Source organism: Anser anser (genome assembly GCF_964211835.1).
Source record: "Anser anser genome assembly, chromosome: 12".
In the NCBI taxonomy this organism is placed as follows: domain Eukaryota; kingdom Metazoa; phylum Chordata; class Aves; order Anseriformes; family Anatidae; genus Anser; species Anser anser.
This window is the reverse complement of record NC_139733.1, coordinates 1,868,503-1,894,425: the sequence shown is the minus strand read 5'-3', so window position 1 is coordinate 1,894,425 and position 25,923 is coordinate 1,868,503. Positions and strand designations below refer to the sequence as shown.

Sequence of the window (25,923 nt, the reverse complement as noted above, 5' to 3'; positions counted from 1 at the left end):
GCCTATCCAGATCCTCCTGCAGAGCCTTCCTGCCCTCGAGCAGATCGACACACGCACTTAGCTTGGTGTCGTCTGCAAACTTACTGAGGGTGCACTGGACGCCCTCATCCAGATCATCAATAAAGATATTAAAGAGGACCGGCCCCAGTACCGAGCCCTGGGGGACTCCACTAGTGACCGGCCTCCAACCAGATTTGACTCCATTCACCACAACTCTCTGGGCCCGGCCATCCAGCCAGTTTCTAACCCAACAAAGCGTACGCCAGTCCAAGCCCCGAGCAGCCAGTTTCTCGAGGAGAATGTTGTGGGGAACGGTGTCAAAAGCCTTACTGAGGTCAAGGTAGACCACGTCCACAGCCTTTCCCTCATCCACCAAGCGCGTCACTTGGTCATAGAAGGAGATCAGGTTCGTCAAGCAGGACCTGCCTTTCATAAACCCATGCTGACTGGGCCTGATCGCCTGCTTGCCCTGCAAGTGCCGCGTGATGACCCTCAAGATAATCTGCTCCATGAGCTTCCCTGGCACTGAGGTCAAACTAACAGGCCTATAGTTCCCCGGGTCTGCCCTCCGGCCCTTCTTATAGATGGGCGTCACATTGGCTAGCCGCCAGTCAACCGGGACCTCCCCCGATAGCCAGGACTGCCGATAAATGATGGAAAGCGGCTCGGCCAGCTCCTCCGCCAGTTCTCTCAGTACCCTTGGGTGGATCCCATCCGGCCCCATCGACTTGCGCACATCCAAGCTCCGTAGCAGGTCGCCAACCATTTCCTCATGGATAGCGAAGGCCACATCCTGCTCCCCATCCCCTTCCACCAGCTCAGGGCACTGGGTGTCCGGAGAACAACCGGTATTGCCGCTAAAGACTGAGGCAAAGGCGGCATTAAGCACCTCAGCCTTTTCCTCATCCTTAGTAACTAGGTTTCCCCTCGCATCCAGTAAAGGATGGAGATTCTCCCTAGTCCTCCGTTTCGCGTTGATGTATTTGTAAAAGGATTTTTTGTTGTCTTTAACGGCAGTAGCCAGATTGAGCTCCAGATGAGCTTTGGCCTTTCTAATTTTCTCCCTGCACAGCCTCGCTACATCCTTGTAGTCCTCCTCAGTGGCCCGCCCTTTTTTCCAAAGATTATAAACCCTCTTTTTTCTGCTAAGCTCCAGCCGCAACTCTCTGTTGAGCCAGGCCGGTCTTCTTCCACGCCGGCTCATCTTTGGGCACGTGGGGACGGACCGCTCCTGTGCCATCACGATTTCCTTCTTGAGGAGCGCCCAGCCTTCCTGGACTCCTCTGCCCTTCAGAACCGCCTCCCAAGGGACTCGGCCAACCAGCGTCCTGAGCAGCTCAAAGTCAGCCCTCCGGAAGTCCAAGACAGCAGTTTTACTGGTCCCCTTCCTGGCCTCGCCAAGAATAGAGAACTCTACCATTTCGTGGTCACTCTGCCCCAGACAGCTTCTGACCACCACATCTCCCACCAGTCCTTCTCTGTTTGTGAAGAGAAGGTCTAGCGGGGCACCACCCCTGGTAGGTTCACTGACCAGCTGCGTCAGGAAGCTATCTCCCACGCTCTCCAGAAACCTCCTAGACTGCTTTCTCTGTGCCGTGTTGTGTTTCCAGGATATGTCCGGGAAGTTGAAGTCCCCCACGAGGACAAGCGCCGACGATTTTGCAACTTCTGTCAGTTGCCTATAAAACTCCTCATCCGTCTCCTCATCCTGGTTCGGCGGTCTATAGCAGACCCCCACCAGGATGCTAGCCTTGCCGGCCTTCCCACGGATCCTAACCCACAGGGATTCAACCTTATCATTCCCAGCCTGGAGTTCCACAACATCAAAAGATTCTCTAATGTAGAGAGCCACGCCACCACCCCTTCTGTGCTGCCTGTCCCTCCTGAAGAGCCGATAGCCAGGCATTGCAGCACTCCAGTCGTGGGAGCGGTCCCACCACGTCTCCGTGATGGCAACCAAGTCGTAGCCTGCCTGCTGCACAATGGCTTCCAGCTCCTCCTGTTTGTTACCCATGCTGCGTGCATTAGTGTAGATGCACTTCAGCTGGGCCATCGCCTTCTTCCCCGGCCTAGCCATTGTTTCCCCCGGCACAGCTCCAACAAGCCTTGTTTGAGCCCCGTCCCCCTTCTTACCTAGTTTAAAGCTCTCTCTATGAGCCCCGCCAGCTCCTGGCCTAGGATCCGTTTTCCCCTTGGAGATAGAGACCCATCTGGGGCCATCAGGCCGGGTGCCGAGTAAAGCTCCCCATGGTGAAAAAACCCAAAATTTCTATGCTGGCACCAGCCTCTGAGCCACCTATTAACCACATGAGCTTTCCGTGTCCTCTCCGTGCCTCTCCCTTCCCCCGTAGGGATAGACGAAAACACCACCTGCACTCCCGCTCCCTCCACCAATCGTCCCAGCCCCCTATAGTCCTGTTTGATGGCCCTGAGGCTTCTCTTTTCAACATCATCGCTGCCAGCCTGGACTATCAAAAGCGGGTAATAGTCAGAGGGGCGAACCAGGTTTGGAAGCTTCCTGGTAACGTCTCTGACCCTGGCCCCAGGGAGGCAGCAGACTTCCCTATGTGTGGGGTCAGGCCGACAAATAGGGCCCTCCGTTCCCCTGAGGAGGGAGTCGCCCACAACAATCACCCTTCTTTCTTTCTTGGTGGAGGCAGTCCTGAGGCGTGGAGTCAACTTCCTCACCTCAGGCATCCTCCCGGGTAGGCTTCCTACCTCATCCTCACCCACGGGTCTCTCGAGCCCCAGGGCCTCAAACCTATTGTTCAAGGGCACCTGAGAAGGCGGTGCCGGAAGGGGAGGGCATCTCCTGCGAGGTCGAGCAGGGACCTGTCTCCATTCCTCCTCAACTCGCAGGTCCCCTCCCTCTGCCCGATGGCGACAGGGCAGGGGGTCCACCCCCCTTTGGGGCGTCTCACCCTGGTCCCTCTCCCTCCGGTCCTGCAGGGAGTCGCTCCACCAGTCTATCTCCCGCTCGCACTCCCTGATATCCCTCAACCTCTGCACCTCCTCCTTGAGCTCCGCCACCATGCGGACCAGGTCGTCCACCTGCTCGCACCTCACGCAAGCAGTCTCCCTGCCTCCCGCCGATGGCAGCAAGAGAAACTGTAGAAAAGTATCACGCAGAGCAAGCAAAACTCAGTAAACTAAAAAAAAAAAGGGAATGAAATCACAACAATCAAGTCATTAGGGCTCAGCCCACCTTCCTCCACCCTCACATTGAAGACAAAGAGAATTAGACAAAACTACGCTCTTAAAATGCACTCATAGGTACTATTAAAATAAATTGTAGAATGAGATCTGGTGTGCTACCAAAAAATATATATCAAATAGACTGACATTTAAAGGATTTAAAATTATTTCACTATTCTTAAACAAATTGTCCTCTACATAGGCTTGCAATAAACATATCATCAGCTTGACACACATAATTAACTAAATATTTATATTGCATTTTATGATTAGAAGATACCATACCTCTGTCTGAAGTATTGCAGCTCTCTGTTCTTTGGCAGTAAGTGACTCTTTAAGCACTTCAATGTGTTGCTTGCAATCTGAATTCTGATTGCTAAGGGTTTCAAGCTTAGTTTGTAAGGCAAGAAGTTCCGATTCTTTTTTTGAGAGTTCTTGTTTCAGTTGGTCAATCTGTAATGGGAAAAATAAAAGTTTAGATCATTAATTTCATTTTCAATTCATAGTTGCACCTGAAACCTGAAAGGTGAGAATGACCAGAATATAATACAACTCAGACACCTCCTGTAAATTCTGGAAGAGAATTAAGATGTGAACTTTTAACAGTCAAAACTTCCAGTGAGTTTAATGTATTTTCAAGGAACCTGTCTTAAGAATGATTGTCCTGCTCTTGTCAAAGTTAAAAAAGAAAACTCTTAAAGCTTAAACATGATGATTTGGCCTATAAATTCACCATAGACCTCACTTAAGTTCAAAGGAATTTATCCTGTGTGAGGCAAGTCTGGCAGGACAGAAAATATGCATAGGAAAAAAAGTTTTCATAAAAGTATAAAGTGAATCCAATAGCCTATTCCTTCCAACTGTGTGATTCTTGTGACTTAAGTTATCATTGGTCCAAGTGAATCAAGGATTTTAGGAGCCCTATGAGGAAAAGCAGGCATCTTAGTAAGGAGCGGAAAGCAGGGAAATGGAACTTTAGCCTTACTTTTCTCGCAAATTTGTTGCTGTCCCACTATCCCCACCTCCTTTTTTTTTTTACTCTCTGGCAGTTCACATGGAATTCTCAGGCACTAGGAAAGTCAAGCAAAAGAGATTAGCTTAAGAGAGGTCTGGGGAAAATGTTCGAAAAAAAGTTCCAGAGTGAAAGGTCTATGATATTTTTAAAAGCGTATCCCTAGGGGAAATAGCAGAAATCCATTCGCTAAGAAGGAGCTTCTGAATTCTGCAGGAGGTTCATCAGTAAATGACATGGAATTGTGATTATTCTTCCCTTTCTACAATGCTGATTTGAAAGGGTGGCCACAGAATGTGAAAGTGTGGTGGATTCAGAAAATCAAATCTAAGCAAAGCACTGGACAATATACAGAGCAATGCTAAAGGATTGTGAATTACGTGACACATAACTATTCTTTTTAAAGTTCTGTGAAATAACACTGGTCACCAGAAGAGTTCAGATGTGTCATCTCATGAGGATTATTTGAACTAAAACTCCTCAGTGCATCTGCATAATTCAGAGAAACCACATTTACTTGGAAAGTTTTCTTGATGACTGTAAGGCCTAGACAACTTTCTTTAAAATTCAAGTTTCAGTTCTGAAATGACCAAAGAAATCCTAGAACAGCTTTTTCTATTCTCTTACTTCAATTCCATCCCAACAGACATTGAGATGCAAGAAGTCTAGAAGGGCTAGACAGAAGGTTAATCAAAAGTCTCCATGAAAAAAAGAATGGACATATATATTCATACGTAATTATGTATATCCACAGGTTGATCCTACTTAACCACATCCTAAATATCCACATACTAAAATATGTCACAGATTCCATACTGTATGGCAGAGTCACCAGAAATATCTTCTGCTAATCAAACTATTTCTAGTTTGTTCTACGTTGCATTTTTCTACGTTGCGTTTCCTTAAAAATTCAATAAATTATTTCTTTCAACGATGTGCAAAACAATACATTTATTCCTTATTTCTCTCTGTAAGTCTCAGTATGTCTGCCTACCTGGTTAACATATTTGGCCAGCCACCCCTGAGCTACCATATAAAATCAAGAATCTATACTAGCACTATAAGCAATCACCTTCACAATCTGAAAATATCAAAATAAGAAAAGGAGCATACAAAAAAAAAAAAAAACCAGATGTAAAGAAAATGTAAAAAGTGCCGTTAAGAAACTGCTAGAGAAGAATTTCTCTTGAAAGCAAACCACCTTATTCCATCCGTTGCCAGAACATGTAAGCAAGTATGGAAACTGAGACAGAAATGTATATGAAATGAACAATGGGAAAATCTGTCTACGATATATAAAGACAAAAAGTAGATCTGCAGCCAATCTGAATTACATCACATGCTTTATATGAGACCCATGTGAACATCGCAGACACTTAATCTCTCCTTAAAACTCTTTTCACTTTTTTCCATGACACAACCCACACTCTGAGGAAGAACCAACATCCCACCCCCTCCTCCACTCCACACACACACACACACACACACACAAAAGAAGGTTGATTTTCATTGCAGGTATTTTCTTTGTGTTTCAGAAACAGAATCTGTTCCTTAGTTCTGACTACAGTACCTACAAATTGCCAGAAGTTTAAAAATGTGTTATAGCTCTCAAAAAAGAAAATCTGTTCAATAATTATGCTTTTGGCTGGTGTTTTATTAAAATAAAGTATAAGGATGAAAATGTAATGAAACTTCAATTTAAAAAAATAAAGTATCAAAAATAACAAAGGCATAACAAGAAACCACATTACTTTTAAGGAAAAATTTTTACTCCTGGGTATATTTGCTTTCTAGAAGTTCTGCATAAGCTATTAGTGTGTAAAAAAATGCAACAGGGCCTGAAATAATTTTGTCTCAAGCAGATGTGCATACATTTTCACTTTGCTATATCTTAAGTGGTGCAGAAGACCAAGAGTCACAACCTTGTGACCTCAGTACAAAAAAAAAAAAAAGCAAGAACATTTTCGTACTTTATTAAGACTACAATGAAAATAATGTAAAAGTCTAAGTGCTATAGCATTCATAGAACTCTGTCTGTCCCCTGATTATGACCTTCCCATTTCATGCGTGTAATTTGCCTGTCACCACTTTTTTTTTTCAATATTGCCCAAAATGGTCTTGTTTCATCACCTTAGCTGAAACCCCAGTTCCTTTGTCTTTCTTCTCAATGATTATCACTTCCTTTAATTTCAGTTCCTCGTATACTAGCATTTTGAGAAAACCATTATGATTTTCCTTACATTATTATTTTTACATACCAAAAATCTTACCTGACATTACAGGGAGAAAGAAAACACATGCAAAAATAAAAAATAAAAAATAAAATCTGAACTTTTTCCCTGAATATTGCATAAGTTAAAATTAATGGGCTAAACCTTTAATTCAATAATTCCATTAAATGAAACTACGCTGATTTATCAATTATAATAATTTAGTCTTATAGGACAAGTGATAACTGGTTTTTCAAGTGAAGAAATTAAGTGAAGGAAGAACAGCAATGCAAGTGAATTTGCTGCACAGAGTAGACTAAAAGTCTAACTGTAGGTTCTACAGTCTATGCTGTGCAAGCTTTTTTTTTTTTTTTTGAAAGGTTTTATAACATATCCAGACCTATCCACAAGAAATGCTGTTTTTTCTTGTATATTTCTTTTACAGGATCACCTAGAATTTGCATGCTTCCTTCAAATAGTGTAAAGAGCTGTTACTCATGGATGTTAATTACAGAGAGCATTGTTATAGTGCACTTCAGCTTAATCAATTCTTAAAATTCAACTTAACTCTAATTTGCTGAAGTGATACTGAACAATCACTAGGTTTTCATACTCATTCTTGTAGATAACATGAGGCCTCTAATACTCAAAAGAACTACTTGAATTCTAGAGTGAAAACTCTCACCTGTAAAACGCAGCAGTATTCTTTCAAGTATCTGGCTGCTAACCAAAGAACAAAGGGGGAGGAAGCATTGCAAAGCAGAAGTTAATTTTTTTAAAATGCATATCATTCCACATGCTTTCTTCAAGTTCTTATTAAGGATATCTGAAGTTTCATATCTCTTAGTCATGAAAAATTTAAGACTTGTTTTGACAACTTCCGTATCACGTGAGCAATAACAATTTTGTCCTTTCAAATAGAGACCAACGAGAGATACCATAAAGTTTTCTCATTTCTATAATTTTCCATTTCACAGCAAGTCAAAATTAAAGCCTATAAGATTGTAAGCAGTGAATATTATTAAAAATTAAAAGGAACTCTTTCCAACATTCTCTGCATGCATGTGCAATAAATAATGTTCTAAGTTGGCCTCCATTTAATGCCTTCCCTTTTACTTAAATCAAGAACACATATATTTCAAGAATAAACGTGAAGTATTAAAAGCTTTATAGCACCTAAGTTTGTTAACGGTGAGAAGAGTTTTGTTCTATTCTTTGCCATCAATCAGGACTTAAGTATCAGAATTTATCAACAATCTCTGGTTCAACAGATCAAGTACAGTAAGGCCAGTTTGCTGACAGCTACATAAATATTTTTCCACCTTGAAATGTTCTGAGATGAATGATAAAAATAATATCTTCTGCTACAAATCTTAATTTTAAGCAGAAAGAAAGGACTGGTGAAAGAAAACAGACAACATTTCATCAGAACGTGACATTTATCAAAGATCAGAAGTATTGCGAAAAAACAATGGCATGTTTAATAGTCTTCTCATTCATCTGCTTTCTGTATCACAGAAATACAACAAACCTCTTCCTCTCAAAGACCTTAGAATACAGTTAACAAAATATTAGCCTTTATGCAATATTTTTAAGCAATAGATTTGCTTTAGGGTATTAGTTTTGTTGTAAATTACTATAACTGGATTGCTTAAAATTTAACCATGTTTAAATGGGCAAAACAATTTTCTTGACAACAATACCACTTAAGAGCAAGTATCTTGTCAAGAAGATAAGAAGGATCTACTACACACACAATAAAAACCTATGAAAATCAGAGAAGTCAAATTCTCTAGAAAGTGCTGTCTGTTTCATTCTCTGACCATAGACAAGCTGCACACCTTCCCAGAATGCTAGCTTGCCCAACTCTAAAAGGTTGGCAATGCTATTTATCTACCTGATATTGCAAACTTTGTACTTTAACTGCAATATTGCTGAGTATCATTAATGTTGAGAGAAAGTGGTAGGCAGAGAACTGCACTTCAAGCCACTTATCTCCTCCTCATTTGCTTATGTGGCCACTAGAGAGGTAACACCAGCTCCTTCCCCATTTTTTCAGAGCAGCAAGTATACATTTCAGAAAAAAAATGGATCAATCCATTTCAAGTCCCTAGAATTTCAAATACAAAAAAAAAAAAAAAAGCCTAAATATTATACAAAACAAAAGAACCAAAACAAATAACTAGAATGGAAAGACTTAAGTGTGAGATTCATTAATAATCTTGACTACTAAAGGGTTTTGCCCAGATTTTATTCTTCCATTATGGTCACATTTTAATATCACTGCAAAAAATGAGATAGCTGGTTTTCCACTTCATGCTGTTGCTGCTTTTTTCTCCCCATCTTAGTTTATCTTATAAGTTAAAAAATTTGTTATTTCCAAAACCTGAATTTTAAATGAGAATGGTAGCATCAGCTTCCGTCTCTATATTTTTTATTTTATATTTTAAACAAGTACCTAAACTTATTATTTTATCATTTCATGAACAAAATGTGCAAGGTGAGTAGCTGGGGATAAACCATTACAAAAATGTAATGTATATATTTACTAGAATTTTAAGGTAATTTCAAAAAATATTAGAAATGTAGTATTAGAACTCACAAGAAAAGACTATTTGGAGAGAACTCATCTTTACCTAGAAAGCCATCAAGCAGGTTGAAATTAAAGGAGGTAAAAAAGTCCAGCCAGAACAACAATTTAGGCATCAAGATTTACTTGTGATGAATTTTAAAATAATGAAGAAGGAGTTCTACTTAGCAAGCCTGATACCAAGAAAATGTGTTCCACTACTACACATTTATTATCTGCTTGTGGGCAACTCAGTTATCTATGTATAATGATTTGAAATGAAGAGGACACTGTAGGAACAAAGTCATTAAATTGCAAGTCATTAAAATGCTAAAAACTTAAAATTTGGCATCAGCAGCCCTTACTGTAAAACTACTATGAAAATAAGGAAAAAAAAAAAAAGCACAACTAAAACTGTGCCAAAATGTTGCAAGTCAAAATGATAAGATAATTCATTCAACATTAGAACACCAAACAAAAGAAAGAGAAAAGGGCACATGGTATAAAGACTAAGGATTGCAGTTGTCTCCACAGCAGTTTTGGAATATGCACTTTCTTACCTCTCTGAAGTCAAAATATAAATGAATTCTTATTTAACCAAAATGCTTCACTCCTCTATAGCTAGTGAGTACCACATAGCAGAGGTTTACCAGTGAAAGATATGCAGAGAGCTGCTTCTGTTGAAAAGGGTCTAGTTAAAACTTTTGTTCACCTTATTTAAACACCGTTAAGATATTAATAGACCTTACCTTATTTTTCATGAACTTTGAGTGACTCTTGTAAACTTCTATTTGTTTTATTTCTTCTTCTCGGTCTTCTGTATTCAGAACTCCATTTGTCTTTAACATCTGTATTTCATCTTCAAGATCTCTTATATTGCGCTCAAGTGAAGCTATTTTTGTATCCTAAATTATATAAAAAAGAGTATTGAAAATTATATGAAACTTGTATATTAAGGCATAAAAATGTTTCTGTACCTGCAGAAACATCAAATAATAAGACAGCAAAAATAGATAGTAAAAATACAGATTGCACATACACCATCATAAACCAAGAGTAATTCTATCAATATTGGTTTAAAGAAACACAGATTTTAGATCTCTTTAACCAGTAGAAAAAAAAAATGCAATGCTATGTTCTACTGCATTATATATAGAGAACATTTTCTGGTCAAAATCCTCTCTATGTTCCTACATGGTTAGGAATGAAGGGAGAAGGGATGGGGAAGAAGATGTGGCCCTCACTATCCACGAGGAAATGTTTGGCAACCTGCTACAGCACTTGGATGTACGCAAATCGATGGGGCCGGATGGGATCCACCGGAGGGTACTGAGCGAACTGGCGGAGGAGCTGGCCAAGCCGCTTTCCATCATTTATCAGCAGTCCTGGCTATCAGGGGAGGTCCCAGTCAACTGGCGGCTAGCAAACGTGACGCCCATCTACAAGAAGGGCCGGAGGGTAGACCCGGGGAACTACAGGCCTGTTAGTTTGACCTCAGTGCCAGGGAAGCTCATGGAGCAGATTATCTTGAATGTCATCACGCGGCACTTGCAGGGCAACCAGGCGATCAGGCCCAGTCAGCATGGGTTTATGAAAGGCAGGTCCTGCTTGACGAACCTGATCTCCTTCTGTGACAAAGTGACGCGCTTGGTGGATGAGGGGAAGGCTGTGGATGTGATCTACCTTGACTTCAGTAAGGCTTTTGACACCGTTCCCCACAACATTCTCCTCGAGAAACTGGCTGCTCGTGGCTTGGACTGGCGTACGCTTTGTTGGGTTAAAAACTGGCTGGATGGCCGGGCCCAAAGAGTTGTGGTGAATGGAGCCAAATCCAGTTGGAGGCCGGTTACTAGTGGAGCCCCCCAGGTCTCAGTGCTGGGGCCAGTCCTCTTTAATATCTTTATTGATGACCTGGATGAGGGGATCGAGTGCACCCTCAGTAAGTTTGCAGATGACACCAAGTTAGGTGCGTGTGTTGATCTGCTCGAGGGAAGGAAGGCTCTGCAGGAGGATCTGGATAGGCTGGACCGATGGGCCGAGGTCAACTGCATGAAGTTCAACAAGGCCAAGTGCCGGGTCCTGCATCTGGGGCGTAACAACCCCAAGCAGCACTACAGGCTGGGAGATGAGTGGCTGGAAAGCTGCCTGGCCGAGAAGGACCTGGGAATACTGGTTGATAGGCAGCTGAATATGAGCCAGCAGTGTGCTCAGGTGGCCAAGAAAGCCAACAGCATCCTGGCTTGTATAAGAAGCAGTGTGGCCAGCAGGTCTAGGGAGGTGATTGTCCCCCTGTACTCGGCTCTGGTGAGGCCGCACCTCGAGTACTGTGTTCAGTTTTGGGCCCCTCGCTACAAGAAGGACATGGAGGTGCTCGAGAGAGTCCAGAGAAGGGCAACGAAGCTGGTGAGGGGTCTGGAGAGCAAGTCTTACGAGGAGCGGCTGAGGGAGCTGGGGTTGTTTAGCCTGGAGAAGAGGAGGCTCAGGGGAGACCTCATCGCTCTCTATAGGTACCTTAAAGGAGGCTGTAGAGAGGTGGGGGTTGGTCTATTCTCCCACATGCCTGGTGACAGGATGAGGGGGAATGGGCTAAAGTTGCGCCAGGGGAGGTTTAGGTTGGATGTTAGGAAGAACTTCTTTACTGAAAGGGTTGTTAGGCATTGGAATGGGCTGCCCAGGGAGGTGGTTGAGTCACCATCCCTGGAGGTCTTTAAAAGATGTTTAGATGTAGCCCTTAGCGATATGGTTTAGTGGAGGTCTTGTTAGTGTTAGGACAGAGGTTGGACTGGATGATCTTGGAGGTCTCTTCCAACCTAGACGATTCTGTGATTCTGTGAGAAGGAAAGATGCTCTATTTCCCATGCGTATATGATAACATAATTTGATTGCTCTCCTAACCACTTAGGTCTGGCTATTATTCCAAGCTCTTAATAACAAAGGGTAAGTTCAGCCTAGAGAGGCCAGTCCATCATCACTTGAAGAAGACAGGCCACTTCATCATGTGACTCTGCCTAAGGCAGTTTCCAAGTTTGATCGGAGTTTATGTTTCTGCCTGCTGTCAGGGGAAAGAAAGGTTGTTTCCTCACATGCTTTTCCTCCAGCCACATATTTAAGAGGAGATTTAGCACTTTTTATTACGAGTCCCAAAAAATAAACAAACCCACAAATACACAACCACTCAAAATTTTCGTATCGCGGACAATAGCTGCCACGTGTGTCAGCACAGCACTGACAATATCCAGTGTTGGTTTTTTTTCTGTTGTTGCCAGCCATTTTGAAATTGAATATATCTCTTCAGTGAGAATTAGAAAAAAAAATTTTAGAAAAACATGATTATACCAAGCAGAAGTAATCAATGAGGACTGTGTCAGGGTTTACTTGCAAGAATTCAACCCATACAAATCCATAAGACTTGACAGATAGCATCCAATGGTTTTAAGACAACTGGCTGATGTCCTTGTAAAGACGCTGTCTACCATCTTTGAAAAATCATGAAAACTGGGGGAAATTCCTGACAACAAGAGGAAGAAAAACGTTGCACAGGCTCATATCCTGAGAAGTCTTCTTGGACTAGATTCTTCATCAATGAGAAGGTAATTGGGACAGTCAGTATGGATTTACCAAAGCTAAATCATGCCTGACCAACCAAATTGCTGTTTTAGACAACGTGTTTAAGTTTGTGGATGAAGAATGAATAGTGAATGCCATTTACATCAGCTTTAGCAAGGCATTGGACAGTTTCACAGAACATTCTTATATTCAAGTTAAGATGTTATGGTCTGGATGGGTGATCAAATAGCAAGGTTAAAAAAAAAAATGGTTGTATGATCAGGCTTAGAGGGTAACGTTCAATAGGTTGTATTCTACCTTGAAGCCAGTAACAAGAACACCACGGGGTCAAACTGGGACCTGTCCCATTAAGTATCTTTAACAGTGACCTGAAAGAGGTGACAAAGCACTTGCTCACAAGCCCTGTGGATGACACCAAGCTGGGAGACCAGTGAATATGCTCAATGGCAGGGCTGCCACCCAAAGGGACCTATAAAGGTTGGATGGGTGGGCAACCAGGAACCTTAGAAAATCCAACAAAAACAAATGCAAAAGTCCTGTGCCTGGGAAGGAAGAACCCCTTGCAGCTGTACTTGCCAGGGACTGACTGCCCTGGGAGCAGTTCTGCTGGAAAGGATTGGAGGATCCTGGTGGACACAGCAAGCTTAACAGGAGCCAGCAATGTATGCTGGCAGCAAAGGCAGCAAGCAGTATCCTGGGCTGCATTAACATGAGCACAGACACTAAGTAGATCAAGGAAAGACACATTCATTAGACTGTGCTTACAGTACTGCATCCGGTTTTATGCCCTGCAGTACAAGACATTGATAAACTTGAGTAAGCTCAGCAGGGGGCCAAGGGGGCTGGAGTACTTGCCCTCAAAGAAGAGGCTGAGGAAACTGGGCTTGTTCAGCCTGGAGAAGAAAAGGCTTCAAGACAGGCCTAAAAACAGCTGTCCAGTACAAGTATTACATTTTGAGAACAAGCATTGGAACAGTTTGCCCAGAGAAGTGTAGTCCATCCCCGGAGGTTTTCAAGATATGACATGATAAAACCCTGAGCAACTCTCTTCACCTGGGCTTTATACAGTCATGAGACAATTCTCAAATAGATATGAATTTCAAGGTGACAGAAAGAATTAATAACCAAACTTTTTTTAAAAAAAAAAAAAGTCTTTAAAAAATCTAATTCCATTTATGCATATGTTTAAAAAAAAAAAAAAAAAAAGTAAATCCTACACCACAGAAAATATCAGAAAATCACTATACTATGGCTATAGCAAGCAGGAAAACGCAAACCTCATTTAAAATGGATGAAAATTAGCATCAGGGTGAAAGCGTGTTTCTTCAGTGAAAGATCAAACATTCATTAAACAGTTTTGTTCCATCACACAATCAGAGCCACAGTAAAAAAGTTTCTACTGATAGAGGTGTGGGTGTAACAGTCCAATCATACACAGAGAATGGCTCTGAAATAAGCAACAGCGTAAGCATTTGCTTACAACCATATAAAGCGGTCAAGAAATTTTTGCACACATCAGAATCCTGATAAATACGCTTAGCCAGCTCCCTCCCGGATAATTCAGAAGTCCAGAGCACAAAATAACACTTAAAAAAAAATCAGTCATAAGATGATGGGTGTGGGAGATAATACTTTTATGCAAATAAATTTTGCGTACTGCTAACATTGAAGAAACAGGAAAATATACATCTAGCTTGCTGCTGAATTCAGTCACTTGCATCACACTTTGATATACTACTTTTCACTAGCAGATATATTTCTGAGTTGTAAAACTATGCATATACACCATGCATCCTGTCTGAAGAGTTTAAGTGTGCTTTTAAGCCAGACAAGAGCTCAGTGATGAAAGGATGTAAAACTTTTTGAGACAAAGGAATTTCAAACAGAAGTTGAGGAGAGCTATCTTCCATGACAGCAAAAATACTTCAGGTTTACAGAGATAAAATAATGCACTTTGAAGGGGAAGATCAAACCCCTTCATCTGTTTTTATAAGATTCCAAATCAACTGCATCCCTTTTTGGAAAAGGACCTACAGTCAAAAAAAGAAAAAAGTGTCAGAACACAAAGAAAGCAAAAATAATTGTTGGAATATAAAACCTGCTGCTCCTTATCTTTAACCTCATTAGCTGTTTGTTTTCTGGAAAGTAACTGATACTGAAAATGTTGATGATGATCTTAATCAGCAGTTTATATTTTTATTTCTTGAAGGACATGTTCAAAGAGAAAGTATTCTTACCAAAAATTATTTAAAAACACCAAGGAGCTGACCAGGGATGCAAGCAATAAATAAAAATAAATAAATAAAACACACATATAATTCTGGAAGATTTCCAACCATTTTTAAAGTTATATGCATGTATCTAATGTAATAATGGTGTTGTTTGTTTGTCTGAATGATAGATTTTCAAGTTCTTGTTTTAACATGCAGGTAAAATACAACTTTAATTAGTAGGTTAATTTAGCATTAATAACATAACGTTTCCAATAGCATTAGAACACAAACGTTTCCTAAAACGTTTATTAATATTTGTCCAAGCAATCAGTGTTACTTATACCATAGAGCAAAGGCCATATGAGTAATCACAAAAAAAAAAAAAAGTAATCTCTCTGTTGAACGTAAACAGCTTTCACATGAGAGAAAACAGATTTTTTTCTTTTTTCACAGGATAACTGTTCTATTCACAGAACATTTTATAAAAATTATAAAAAAGTAGTAAAATAAAAGTTTAGGCTGGAACAAAAATAAAATGGAAGAACTCTTTTTACACCTTATCATTTGGATAAACTGCATGAAAAGAAAATTACTGAAAAGGAAAAAAATTTAAAGCTATCAGGCTGAGGCAGAACAATAAATACAGCAATTATTGAAGCTCTCACAGACACTACAATCAAATCGGGTTCTTCCATCGGACATCTTTTTAGAAGTTTTCTATTTATGCTACTGAAAATAAAAGCAAAATCGAAGCTTCATTGCCCTTTAGAATGACTTTGCCCTTAAGTAAATTAATACTTACATGACCTGTTATGACATCTCATCTGGGAGTAGTCTCCATCAAATCTGTCCAGATAAGTCTTTAAGAGTCTATTTTCTATTGTTTGATTTTTATTTTTTTTCTCATATACCATATTTGCATTTTACACATTTGCAAATATAATATGGCAGAAATAATTCATAGCACATTAGCCTGTTTCACTCTTTGGAAGGTTTATGCATCAGAGAATAACATTTAAGCTTTATGAAAAATATAAAACAAAGTAAAAGTAAATAAAATGCTTCCAAAATTTATCACAAGTTTGAGTTCTCAAAGGACAAGTTTATTTTCAATCAGATCTCTGTGTACTGTGATTAGAGCTGTATACACTAGTTTTCCTACCTCCAGAAAAAAAAATGCCACTGTCAGTTCTGTATTAACTTCTTATTGGAACATAAGCTAGAAATTGGGAGAAAAAAAAAAAAAAGAAAACTAAAATCTGTTTCAGAATCAAAAACATCAGTGATACGTCAGGAGAGAAGCCAGACTTCACCTTCACTGGCTGTTCAAGGTGTCAAAGGTACCACTTCCTATGTATGAACAATACAGGACCGGTAATTCTGCAAATACACCAGACAGGCAGCTGGCTTGCCCAGCAAACCTGAAAGTTTCCTGTCTGGACAACTGCTAGAAAGCAAGGAAGCTGGTAGCTCAAACTTAATACAGACAGCCTGTAGCTCCCATAGGGTACTGCCACGGAGGGAGTTGGGTTGGCTTACAGGATAGGTAGAAAGTTTCATAGCTTTGCTTTCACTGAAAGTTTTGACAGAGTAGGCACATTCCCATAAACTCTTCTGATTCCGCTGAATCAGCATTTTCCCACAGAAAACTTCAGTTGGAAGCTTTTCAACCAGCTCTTGTTGTGGCATGGGGTCTGGCAATCTTTCAGAAACTGAAATAGGAACAGATGCTTTATTTCCTTCAAACCACTAAGACTTATCTTCATTAGCAGCATTCACTAAGTGGGTCTGTGTTGAATCACTAAGAAGATTCCTTTGCAGCACTATGAAGGAAGAAGCTTAGTATTAAGTGGTACTAATAAACGTCTTCTGCATTCTACAACAGTGCAGCATTTCTGCAGATTTTTCCTGTCAGGCCCTCTACATCTCTGGTAAAAGACACAAGATTATATAGCAGGATTTATTATATAGATCAGGGTACTCACCCTATCTATCCTCTACTTCCAGCAGTAACCAATACTTCTACCTCATCTGTGTTATTAGAACAATGTTGCAGACATTCTGTGAGAGGGCAGAGCTATATCTCTCCTTGACCTAGCACAAATTCACCTCTTTGGAACATGAAACTCAACTAGTAATTGTCCTGATGCTAATGAAGAAAATAACATTTCACAATACAAAGGAGAGCAACCCTACAAATGAGTTTTGACAGTAAAGTTTCAAGAATCCAATAATAAAATCCTATATTTCCAGGCCTTACCAAAAAAAAAAAAAGTGAATAAGTGCTTTGGTATATTTCCTGAATGCTTCGGAAAAAAAAAATAGGCAAAAAATATATACTATATCAGTCTTTCGTTCTCTGAAAGGATGAGTGATGAATTGCTACTCTTACATAATTTCAAATACATTTGGTACATTTAATAAACTATGCCTATGAAAAATTTTGCTTGTAGAGCATTCTACAAGCGATCAGCAACAAATATTTGAAATTTCACATTTAATAAAACTTGTATGTCAGTGTACAAATACACAAATACTATACACAACTAGTCTTGCCATAAATTTTTCCAATTTAATGCAGTGAATATTGAGGTTTATTTCTGAAGACAAGGGAAAGTGAAAGCTCATGCAATCTTAAAAATAGGAGTATACTGCACTGCAAACACATACACACTTTTGCAGAACCAAACCCATACCTGAAATATCAAAGCTGGATCAATACATAAAGATGGCTCTTTCTGCAAGTAAGGTAAACCACAAATATTTTCATTTACAGCTTACCAGCTGAAGACTTCTTATTTCTTGTTGCTAAACTATATAAATTTCAGGATAGTCAATGCTGTACAGTTAGGACGAGCTTTATGTTATCAGTAGGCAACTCATTCTGATTTTCTCTCTCAATATCACTGGTTTAAATCTGGAACTGTGAACAAGATGAGCAAATTTTGACCTAGCAGTAAACAATTTGGATGTAACTCATGAGCAAAGATATCAGTGACCTGGCATCTGCCTGCAGACGAAACTCAAGGAAGTATGCACGGGTGCAATGTCAATTAAAGGAATACATTTCAATACATTGGCTTTATTTTGTGCTTAAGCAGACAAATATTTAGGCATGAGAAAAAAAAAAAAAAAAGAAAAAGTTACTTGATCAGGTGCAAAGAAAAAAAAGCTATTCTGGCTTTCCATTCAACACAAATCATAAAATCACATGAATGCTGTTAGATATTTATTTACACCTTATATTAGTGTGCATTTGCTACCTCTAGCTTCCACATGCTGTATTTTGTGATTTATTTATTTTCAGGACTGGAGAGGCCTCTTTTTTATGAAGGTATCTCATGTAGGTTATCTACAGACTATAATCTCTTTGCTCTGTCTACGGAGCTCTAACTTTATCTCTTTGCTCTACACAAAAAAACTAAACTCCTAAAGTCATCCATTATAATGCATGTTTGATAAACTTTTTAAAACATTCTGATGACTTTTGTCTGAACACTTCCCAGTTTATCAACATCTTTTTTTTAATCCATAGACATAAAAAGAAAACACGGCCTTCCAGTAGCTGTTGTGCCTGTGCCAAACGTAACTAAGTTCTCCTTTATACTCCTAATTAAGGTCTTAGAGATAGAGGTAGGGTGGCATTTCACCTTGTCATTTTATAGAAAATTTGTATAAAATACAACAACCATCACTGAGTATCTAACAGGGACTCATCTTGCTTTAAAATTCTGTTAAACACTTCAATCAACAAATATTATTCTCTGAGCTTTATAAACAACTAAACCAGGTCTTGCTTACATGCCTAATTATCAGTAAAATTTCCTGTAACATAATTCTAGTGTCATTCTGTAAACATGGAAGATTCAGGACAGAGTGCCTGCTAGAGACTCTCCATGACAGAACAGAGCTTTAGGCAACTGTTGAATAATTTCTTCTTTAAGGGAAGTTTATGCTGTGAACTTGACAAATAAAGGAACTGACTAACCCAACGACAACCTCCATAAATATGAGTTATTTATATGAAAAGTATTCTGAAAAATTCCTACAATGGGAAATACAACCATCAGCTACTGAGATGCTGCAAAAGAGGAAGGGACGGTGTTTTCCAACCCATCAGACTCACAGCACTAGAGTCAGGAAACATTCTGCCCCTACCTTTAATGTGCCTATTCTTTTACCCTTGCTCTCTGCCTTAGTTACAGATCACTGGAATTACTCATTGTGGAAAGTATGAGAAGAATCCACTGACTCTATATGTCTTTAGAACACTGCAATGAGAGGAAAACCATTCAGAACGTCTTTTTGAACTCATTCCTATTCAAGACATGCTATGCATCAATTAAAGCACCCAGGCTTCCATTTCATATTGAATGTGTAGCTGACTCAAATCATTCAAACAGAATGGCTGTGGGACCTTCCTTTCCAGCATACTTGAAGGGTTAAAAGCTTTTATTTTTAGCCAAGTCTCTAATGGCTCTTCAGCACTCTCCTACCCAAGAGAGATGGAAGGCAAGAGAAACAGGCATGCTACCTTGGACAAGAGGTAGGACAGATGGGGAAAGGGACAGGAAGCATTCAGCAGAGGCAACGGCCAGAAGAAGACCATGGGAGAGAACAGAAGTAGTTTGGAAGTAGGGAAAACTGCCTCCTGGCAGAGCCTGGGGACCCAGGGATGATGGGACTGTGACAAAAGCTAGTGTGAAGAGGAAGTGAAATGCACTGGGTGTGATAAAGAGAAACGTCTACCTGCACAGAGCCTTGGTAAGGGGGGGGGGGGGGGGGGAGGTGTGGATATGCCATCAGCTTGCCATATTAGAGGGCAATCCTCCCCCTCCTCCTATCCTCAACATTGCAGGGTAATTATTGCTTCAATGCTCGATCATTTAAAACAAATGTTTCACTTTTTTTTTTCAAAACAAATGCCGTCTGGATTAAGACAATTTAAATTTACTTGCAAACTTTCCAAAGCTGTGATTTCTAATGAAAACTGCTGTTTAATCATGTAGATTTCAACATCATCTTTTGAATATTAGGCCTGCTTTAAAAAGGACAACCTCAAAGCAGTGGTCAGAGCAAACGACAGACCTGTGTGCCTTGGAGCTGAGGGGCAGCTCCGCCTCGGAATGCTCCAGCAACATGATTACAGCCTCACCCGTGACAAATGAAAGCCCTCGTTATTACAAAGATCAGATTTTTTAAAAATAGAAGATGACACTATTCCCAGCTTTCCCGGGACACAAACAAAGACTGTCTTCCTGAACAGACACTATAAGAGTAGCTCTAACTATACAGTTACATTTTTGTATTTTCTGTATGTGTCCCCACCCCATCCCACACTCCCTTGTTCTTTTCAAAGAATTCTGGTACACAAAGAGGAATTGGGAATTATTTTGTAAACATAACCTTTTTGTTTGCTTGTTACATTTTGTTGATAACCCACATGGAAGACCATAAACTATTCTAAGCACACTATTTCAGTATCACAAAAATTTTTGTTATACTGAATATTAATAGGCAGGAAAAAAAAATAAGTTTCTCAGCTAGTGTCCTACTTTGCCAAAATACATGTTTAAATTTCATACAGACTTCTGAACTGGAATAAATAGTGAAATTCCAAGGAAAATGCACATAAGATTATGGAATATTGAAATTGAATTATCTTCTCTGCTGTTCATATAATCCAAATTAATTATTATCCATTAATTGGCAGATACTGCATTTAGGAATTTACTGCTGCTGTTGTCACTGTGTGTTAACTGCAACCTTCAGAGATACTGAACTCATTTGCTCATAACAGAAGTCACTGGCAAAATGAGGCCTTTAATTTGCACTTCCTTTTAAGACTGAAATGAAAGACCACCATTAATGTATTTCAGGCAGCTTTGCAAACTCACAGATTATCCTGAGTATGGTATTTTTCTTAAAGACAGATTCCAGATAGCATTATGTGAAAATATCAGTTTTCACTTTTTAAATGAGCTTTTTTTCCTTTCATTATTGTGGGAAGAAAAGCCACAACATTTTAGTAATATTATATATCAAAAAGAAGAAACTGTATTTAGGACTAAGATAGGTGTTTCATCACATTTTGTCATAACACCGCTGATACAAAGAATATTTTCCTTAAGTTGGATGTAAATCAGTGACCAAATAACCACCAACAGAAGTATTGTTGACCCTCCTGAAACTTTTTGTTTGGTTGGTCTCAGGTTTGGGGGTTTAGTTTTCCTGGGGCGTAGGGGGAGTTGGTTTGTGGTATTTGAGTCTTTTAAAAAGTAATGTTTAGTTCTCATTACTCAGCAATGCTGTGCTTGTTTTTTAATTAAGTCTTACCAAGAAAACAAAATAAGGATGGTGGAGATTTTTAACACTCATTTTAAACAACATAGTGTTTCACTAAGCTCTAGAGAACTCACACATTTGTAGAGTGAAGACAAGGTTGTCTGCTTACAAAAGTAAAATAAAAGCTACAAGTGAATTTTACTGACAAATAGAAAATAGGCTATACAAAGTCCAGCTAATAGCTGATAAAAGCACTTCCCCGCCAACCAATGCTTCTACTCTGGTTTGACAGTAGTTAGCACGGTCACTCTTGGCAAACCACACATAGTTTTCAAAAAGAGAAGTAGTACTTTAATGCAGGAACATGAGTAATATTCAGCTCAGTGCTGAACAATCAGTAAATTATCAGTATAGATAAGAACAGCTGCCATTTGTGATGTCACCTTATAGTGTTCTGTGAGTACTCTCTTATGGCTTAGATCTGCCTTCATTTACACAGATTTCTTACTATAATTCTACAGATTTTCATGATGATGCTTCTTGTTATATCAATTTCATATTCCAAAACCACGCACACATTAAATATTTTTACTTACAAAAAAGCTCTCATGCTTTTCTGTATAATTTCTGCATTTTTTATTTATTAAAACACTTGAGATCCAGTCCTTTATACTACAGAATAAATGGGCCAGACTTGGAAATAAGGAAAAACAATAGCAGAAATTGCTACGTAAATGTTTTCTGAATAGCACTACTCCAAATTTGTCTGAAATACACAACTGATGTGTATATGTCTAAGGTATGAAATCTAGTGTGCTAGTTTGTTCATTTAAAAGAGGTTTGATTAATTTGTAATGAACTCAGCTTTTTATAGAAACAAGGGAAGAGAAAGGCAAATATTTATCAAGTGTCTTTAAAAGAGATACATTTCTGCCTTCTGAGACAAAGACAGCTGTATAACTTTACTGAGTACATGTTTTATATATATGAAATTACAGACCTTCAGATTTCATCTCATTTCATCACTATCTCTGGACAGTAATGGATGCAGAATAATTTTGGTTTAAAGGTTGGAGAAAGAAATACTTATTATTCTTAGCTTCACAGCAAAGTAAATTGAAATGTAAAAGCAAACATTTAATAGTAAAAGTTATAAACTGAGCAGTTGTGGGTTAACCGTGGCTGGCAGCTGAGCAGCACACAGCGGCTTGCTCACTCTCCCTCAGTGGGGTGGGGAGGAGAATCAGAAGGGCAAAAGCGAGAAAACTTGTCCTTTGAGATAAGGCCAGTTTAACAGATAAAGAAAAACTATGTGTGCAAGCAAAACAACACACAGAATTCATTTGTTACTTCCCATCAGCAGGCAGACAGACATTAAGCCATTTCAACGAAAACAGGGTTTCGTCACGCAACTGCTATCTGGGAAGACAAACGCCATAGCTGTGAATGCTCCCCCCACTTCAGTTTCACTGAATAGCATGCCATTATATGGTATGGAATATCACTCTGCTCAACTGAGGCCAGCTGTCCCAGCTGCATTCCCACCTTGCCTCTTGTCCACCCGCAGCCTGCTCGCTGGGAGGGTGGAGTGAGAAACAAATGCTGTGTAAGCATCGCTCAGCAACAGCTAAAATAGCTGAGCTATCAATGCTGTTCTGGTCGCAAATCCAAACCAGCACCTTACAGGCTGCTATGAAGAAAATTATCTCCATCCCAGCCAGAGTTCAAGCTAAAAAAATTAATGTATAGGAAAACATGCAAAGACCATACCTTCATTTCAATAACTGTTTGAAGAGCCTTCGTCTTTGCTGGCTCAGGCTGAAGTTGGGTTCTTCTATGTAACTCCTGTGGAGGGACACGATAGAAATAAGCCTGACGACTCATCTTTCCATTATTTTAATCACTCATGAATTAATTGCAGCAAAACAGAAGTCTGATTATTAGAGCATGCAACTCCAAATGCTACAGGTGCTTCCCTCTCTATAATCCCTCTAACATCACTGCAGTCCCTTTCTTACATTACAGTCAAGTCTGCTGGCACATGCACTATTACTGAAACCTCTATCAATAATTAATGTCAACTGTGACAAAGCCAGCAAGTAATTTCTTAATCCAAATACAACGCTGCCGTTTCTGCCCAGATATCAAAATTTAGTCCATTCAGTTGTGCTACTAATTCAAATACTGTTAAGAGTCATTTAAAGTCTTCTACTGTTGTTTCATCTTAGTTTTTCCACTGATATCTGAAATAAGCAATTTAAAACTATTATATTTAAATTTGACATTTTAAGGATAGTAATTACATAGTGGGCTGATGCAACACCCTCTACATTAGCAATTACATTTCACTTTTCACATTTTCCTATTTTTTTACTCATTTTACTGCACACATAGCAGAAAAAGATTTTAATCATTAGATAAGACATACAATTAACAGAATTCGTGCCTACTGGTCTTTGTAAAAAGAGAGAACAAAGATGGTGTCACTCAGGCTCTTACAAAACACAGTTGTATCTTGGTCTGAGGTATCACAAAAAAAAATGCACATTTACATAGAGCAATGTAAAGCTGTAATGAAACATCACTTCAGAATTTGATGATGCTTATACCTCTCCATTTCCAATTTTTAAGAAACCAAAACAGGAGAGATTTAGCCATGCACAGGTCCCCTCTAAAGGGCAGGACTACCAAGGCAGATATCTTTCTCACCCTGTTTTACCTGCACATCAGTGCTCTATATTCACACTTGAGCTAACTTTATAACCATGAGCAATACATTTTTGCCTGGTAGGCTGAGAAGCTGGATGCGTTCACTGCCAAGACAGGTTAACTGACTCCAGAACCTGAGCTATTGTGTCTTCCAAATCGTGCTTCTCCCAGATCATCTTGAAATTCAGGAAAGAGAGTCATCAAAAAACATAATACCATGATCCTTATTATCTTTACCATTACATAGTGCAAATATTCAGTGTTTGTACAGTACCTAACAATGACACCTTAGCCAATAACCAAACCTCCTAAGAACCCCAGCAATGTAAGTCATTACAAAGAAGAGAAATAATGAGTTGGATGCTGTCTTGCCTATTCTATTTTGCTCATTCTATGTGCTTTCCATAGAAGAGATGTACAAAAACATAATGGTTAGATAAATATAAACTGCTAAAATAGATTCTGACCTGAAATAGCCTATTGGCCAAAATCGTGCTAAAACACAGCATGATCTGCAAGAGTCAAATTACTTGCCAGTGTTTGAACGCATACCTAAAATTAAGTAGGTCTGTATGCTTTAGCTGTTATTACATTAAATATTAAATATATTGCATTAAATATTAAATATATAGGTATATTTAAACCATCTCTAACGTATGAGAACAGTGAATTTCTAATTTTGCACTGGGCGTTTAAGAAAACATCTGAATGCTCCTTTCTCCTTGTTTTTTATATTTCTATTTTTCTGATTCTCCGCATTATAAAAAGAAAGAAAGCTTTGCAAATCACCTATCCAGAGGGAGTCTTTCAATCACCACCAGCTGGTTGTCTCAGATGAAACAAGTAAATTCACCACACAAACGTTTTAGAAAAATAAGAGTATGTCATAGATTTGTCATAACATCCTCCTACAAAAGTCATGGAAAAATAGCTGGCCAGTCATACCATTATCTGATCAGCAAAAATTACAGCTAATTTTAAGACCAGACTTTGCTCCCCAAGGCCACATAAACTGAGCTGGAATATAAACAGGATTCCATACATTACCCAGGGAGACAAACCAGAGTTTCCACCCCCTTAGCCAAAGATGAATAGACTGCCAACGATGAATATTCCTAGATGTCTATCATAGCATGAAGACTTGCCTCATAATACTTTCCCTGTTTGCTTTATGAATCAATCTGATGCTGGCTGATTTAAAAGCTTTTCTTCCCTATCCCTAATGGTAAAATGAAGCAGACTAAGATTCTGGAGAAGATCAGAATATTACTCCCACTTTATTATTTTGTGTGGGTTTTCTTCCAATCAGATTCAAATGTTTGGAGACTCCCAAAGGGCTCAGTTCTTGAATTTATGTTGGTCTATGTACGTGTTTTTTCTTTTGGGGTACTGAATCAGGGATATACTTTTGGGGTACTGCTTCAAGGATATTACCACTTTATGAGTATGATAACTTATACTGATTGTTTTACTGTCTGAGGTCATCTGAAGGGTTTCAGATTTGCCTGAACAGCTAAGCAAGAGATATTCTGAAAATTTCATGAAGTCATTAATAGCCTAAGGAAACCAGATTTTTATCCATTACATCATTTTTGAATGGTGCTGCTTTTTCTTTTTAATTTCTTTTAATCAAAAGTCCAGGGAGCCTAAAGAAACTTTGGGGAGGGGAGAGGTAGGGTAGGGTTGGCTGTTTTTTTGTTTTTCAACAAACAAAAAAGCACGGCGTCAGGGATAGTATATTTAACCTGCACTCCATCAAATGGAACTCTTGACACTTACATCCATGTTAAAGTACGTGTGCCATCATCTCTGAAACCATCAAGGTCTGTAACACTAATTTCTCAGAGATGTGCTCATTTAGGAAATTACACTTACGGTACATCCCCTGACATCTGTTTCACTGCAATTGCTATTACATCTGAATAACTACTTCTTACATACAAATCAATTATAATTCTGCATAATCAGATACCCACACCACATAATTAGTCCTGGGATTTCATAATGATGCTTAGCTGTCAAGGTGGTTAACACAGCCTCACAAAACTGACAGGTAATCAGATCTTTTTCTTCAAAATTCTCTAGTATTCTTTTAGACCAAAATGAGCCTTAAATGAAAACTGGCTGTTGCTTTCCCCTTCCATGTTTCTGGGACATTAGAGT

The 25,923-nt window shown here is 39.3% G+C and overlaps 1 protein-coding gene across 31 annotated transcripts in view; it reads right to left on the bottom strand.

Annotated features, from left to right (window-relative positions):
• ERC2 (ELKS/RAB6-interacting/CAST family member 2) overlaps positions 1-25,923 on the bottom strand; it is a 525,223-nt gene that overhangs the window by 385,749 nt on the left and 113,551 nt on the right. For all 31 annotated transcript variants that reach the window (XR_014571289.1, XR_014571290.1, XR_014571291.1 and 28 more), the window contains 3 exons: positions 22,822-22,896; positions 9,736-9,891; positions 3,481-3,648 (listed from right to left, as the gene is read on the bottom strand). Coding sequence is in view for 24 of the 31 variants with exons in the window: in XM_083795056.1 (XP_083651182.1) it covers positions 3,481-3,648; positions 9,736-9,891; positions 22,822-22,896 (399 nt within the window). In the remaining 7 variants the exon portion in view is untranslated. The remainder of the gene's footprint in view (positions 1-3,480; positions 3,649-9,735; positions 9,892-22,821; positions 22,897-25,923) is intronic.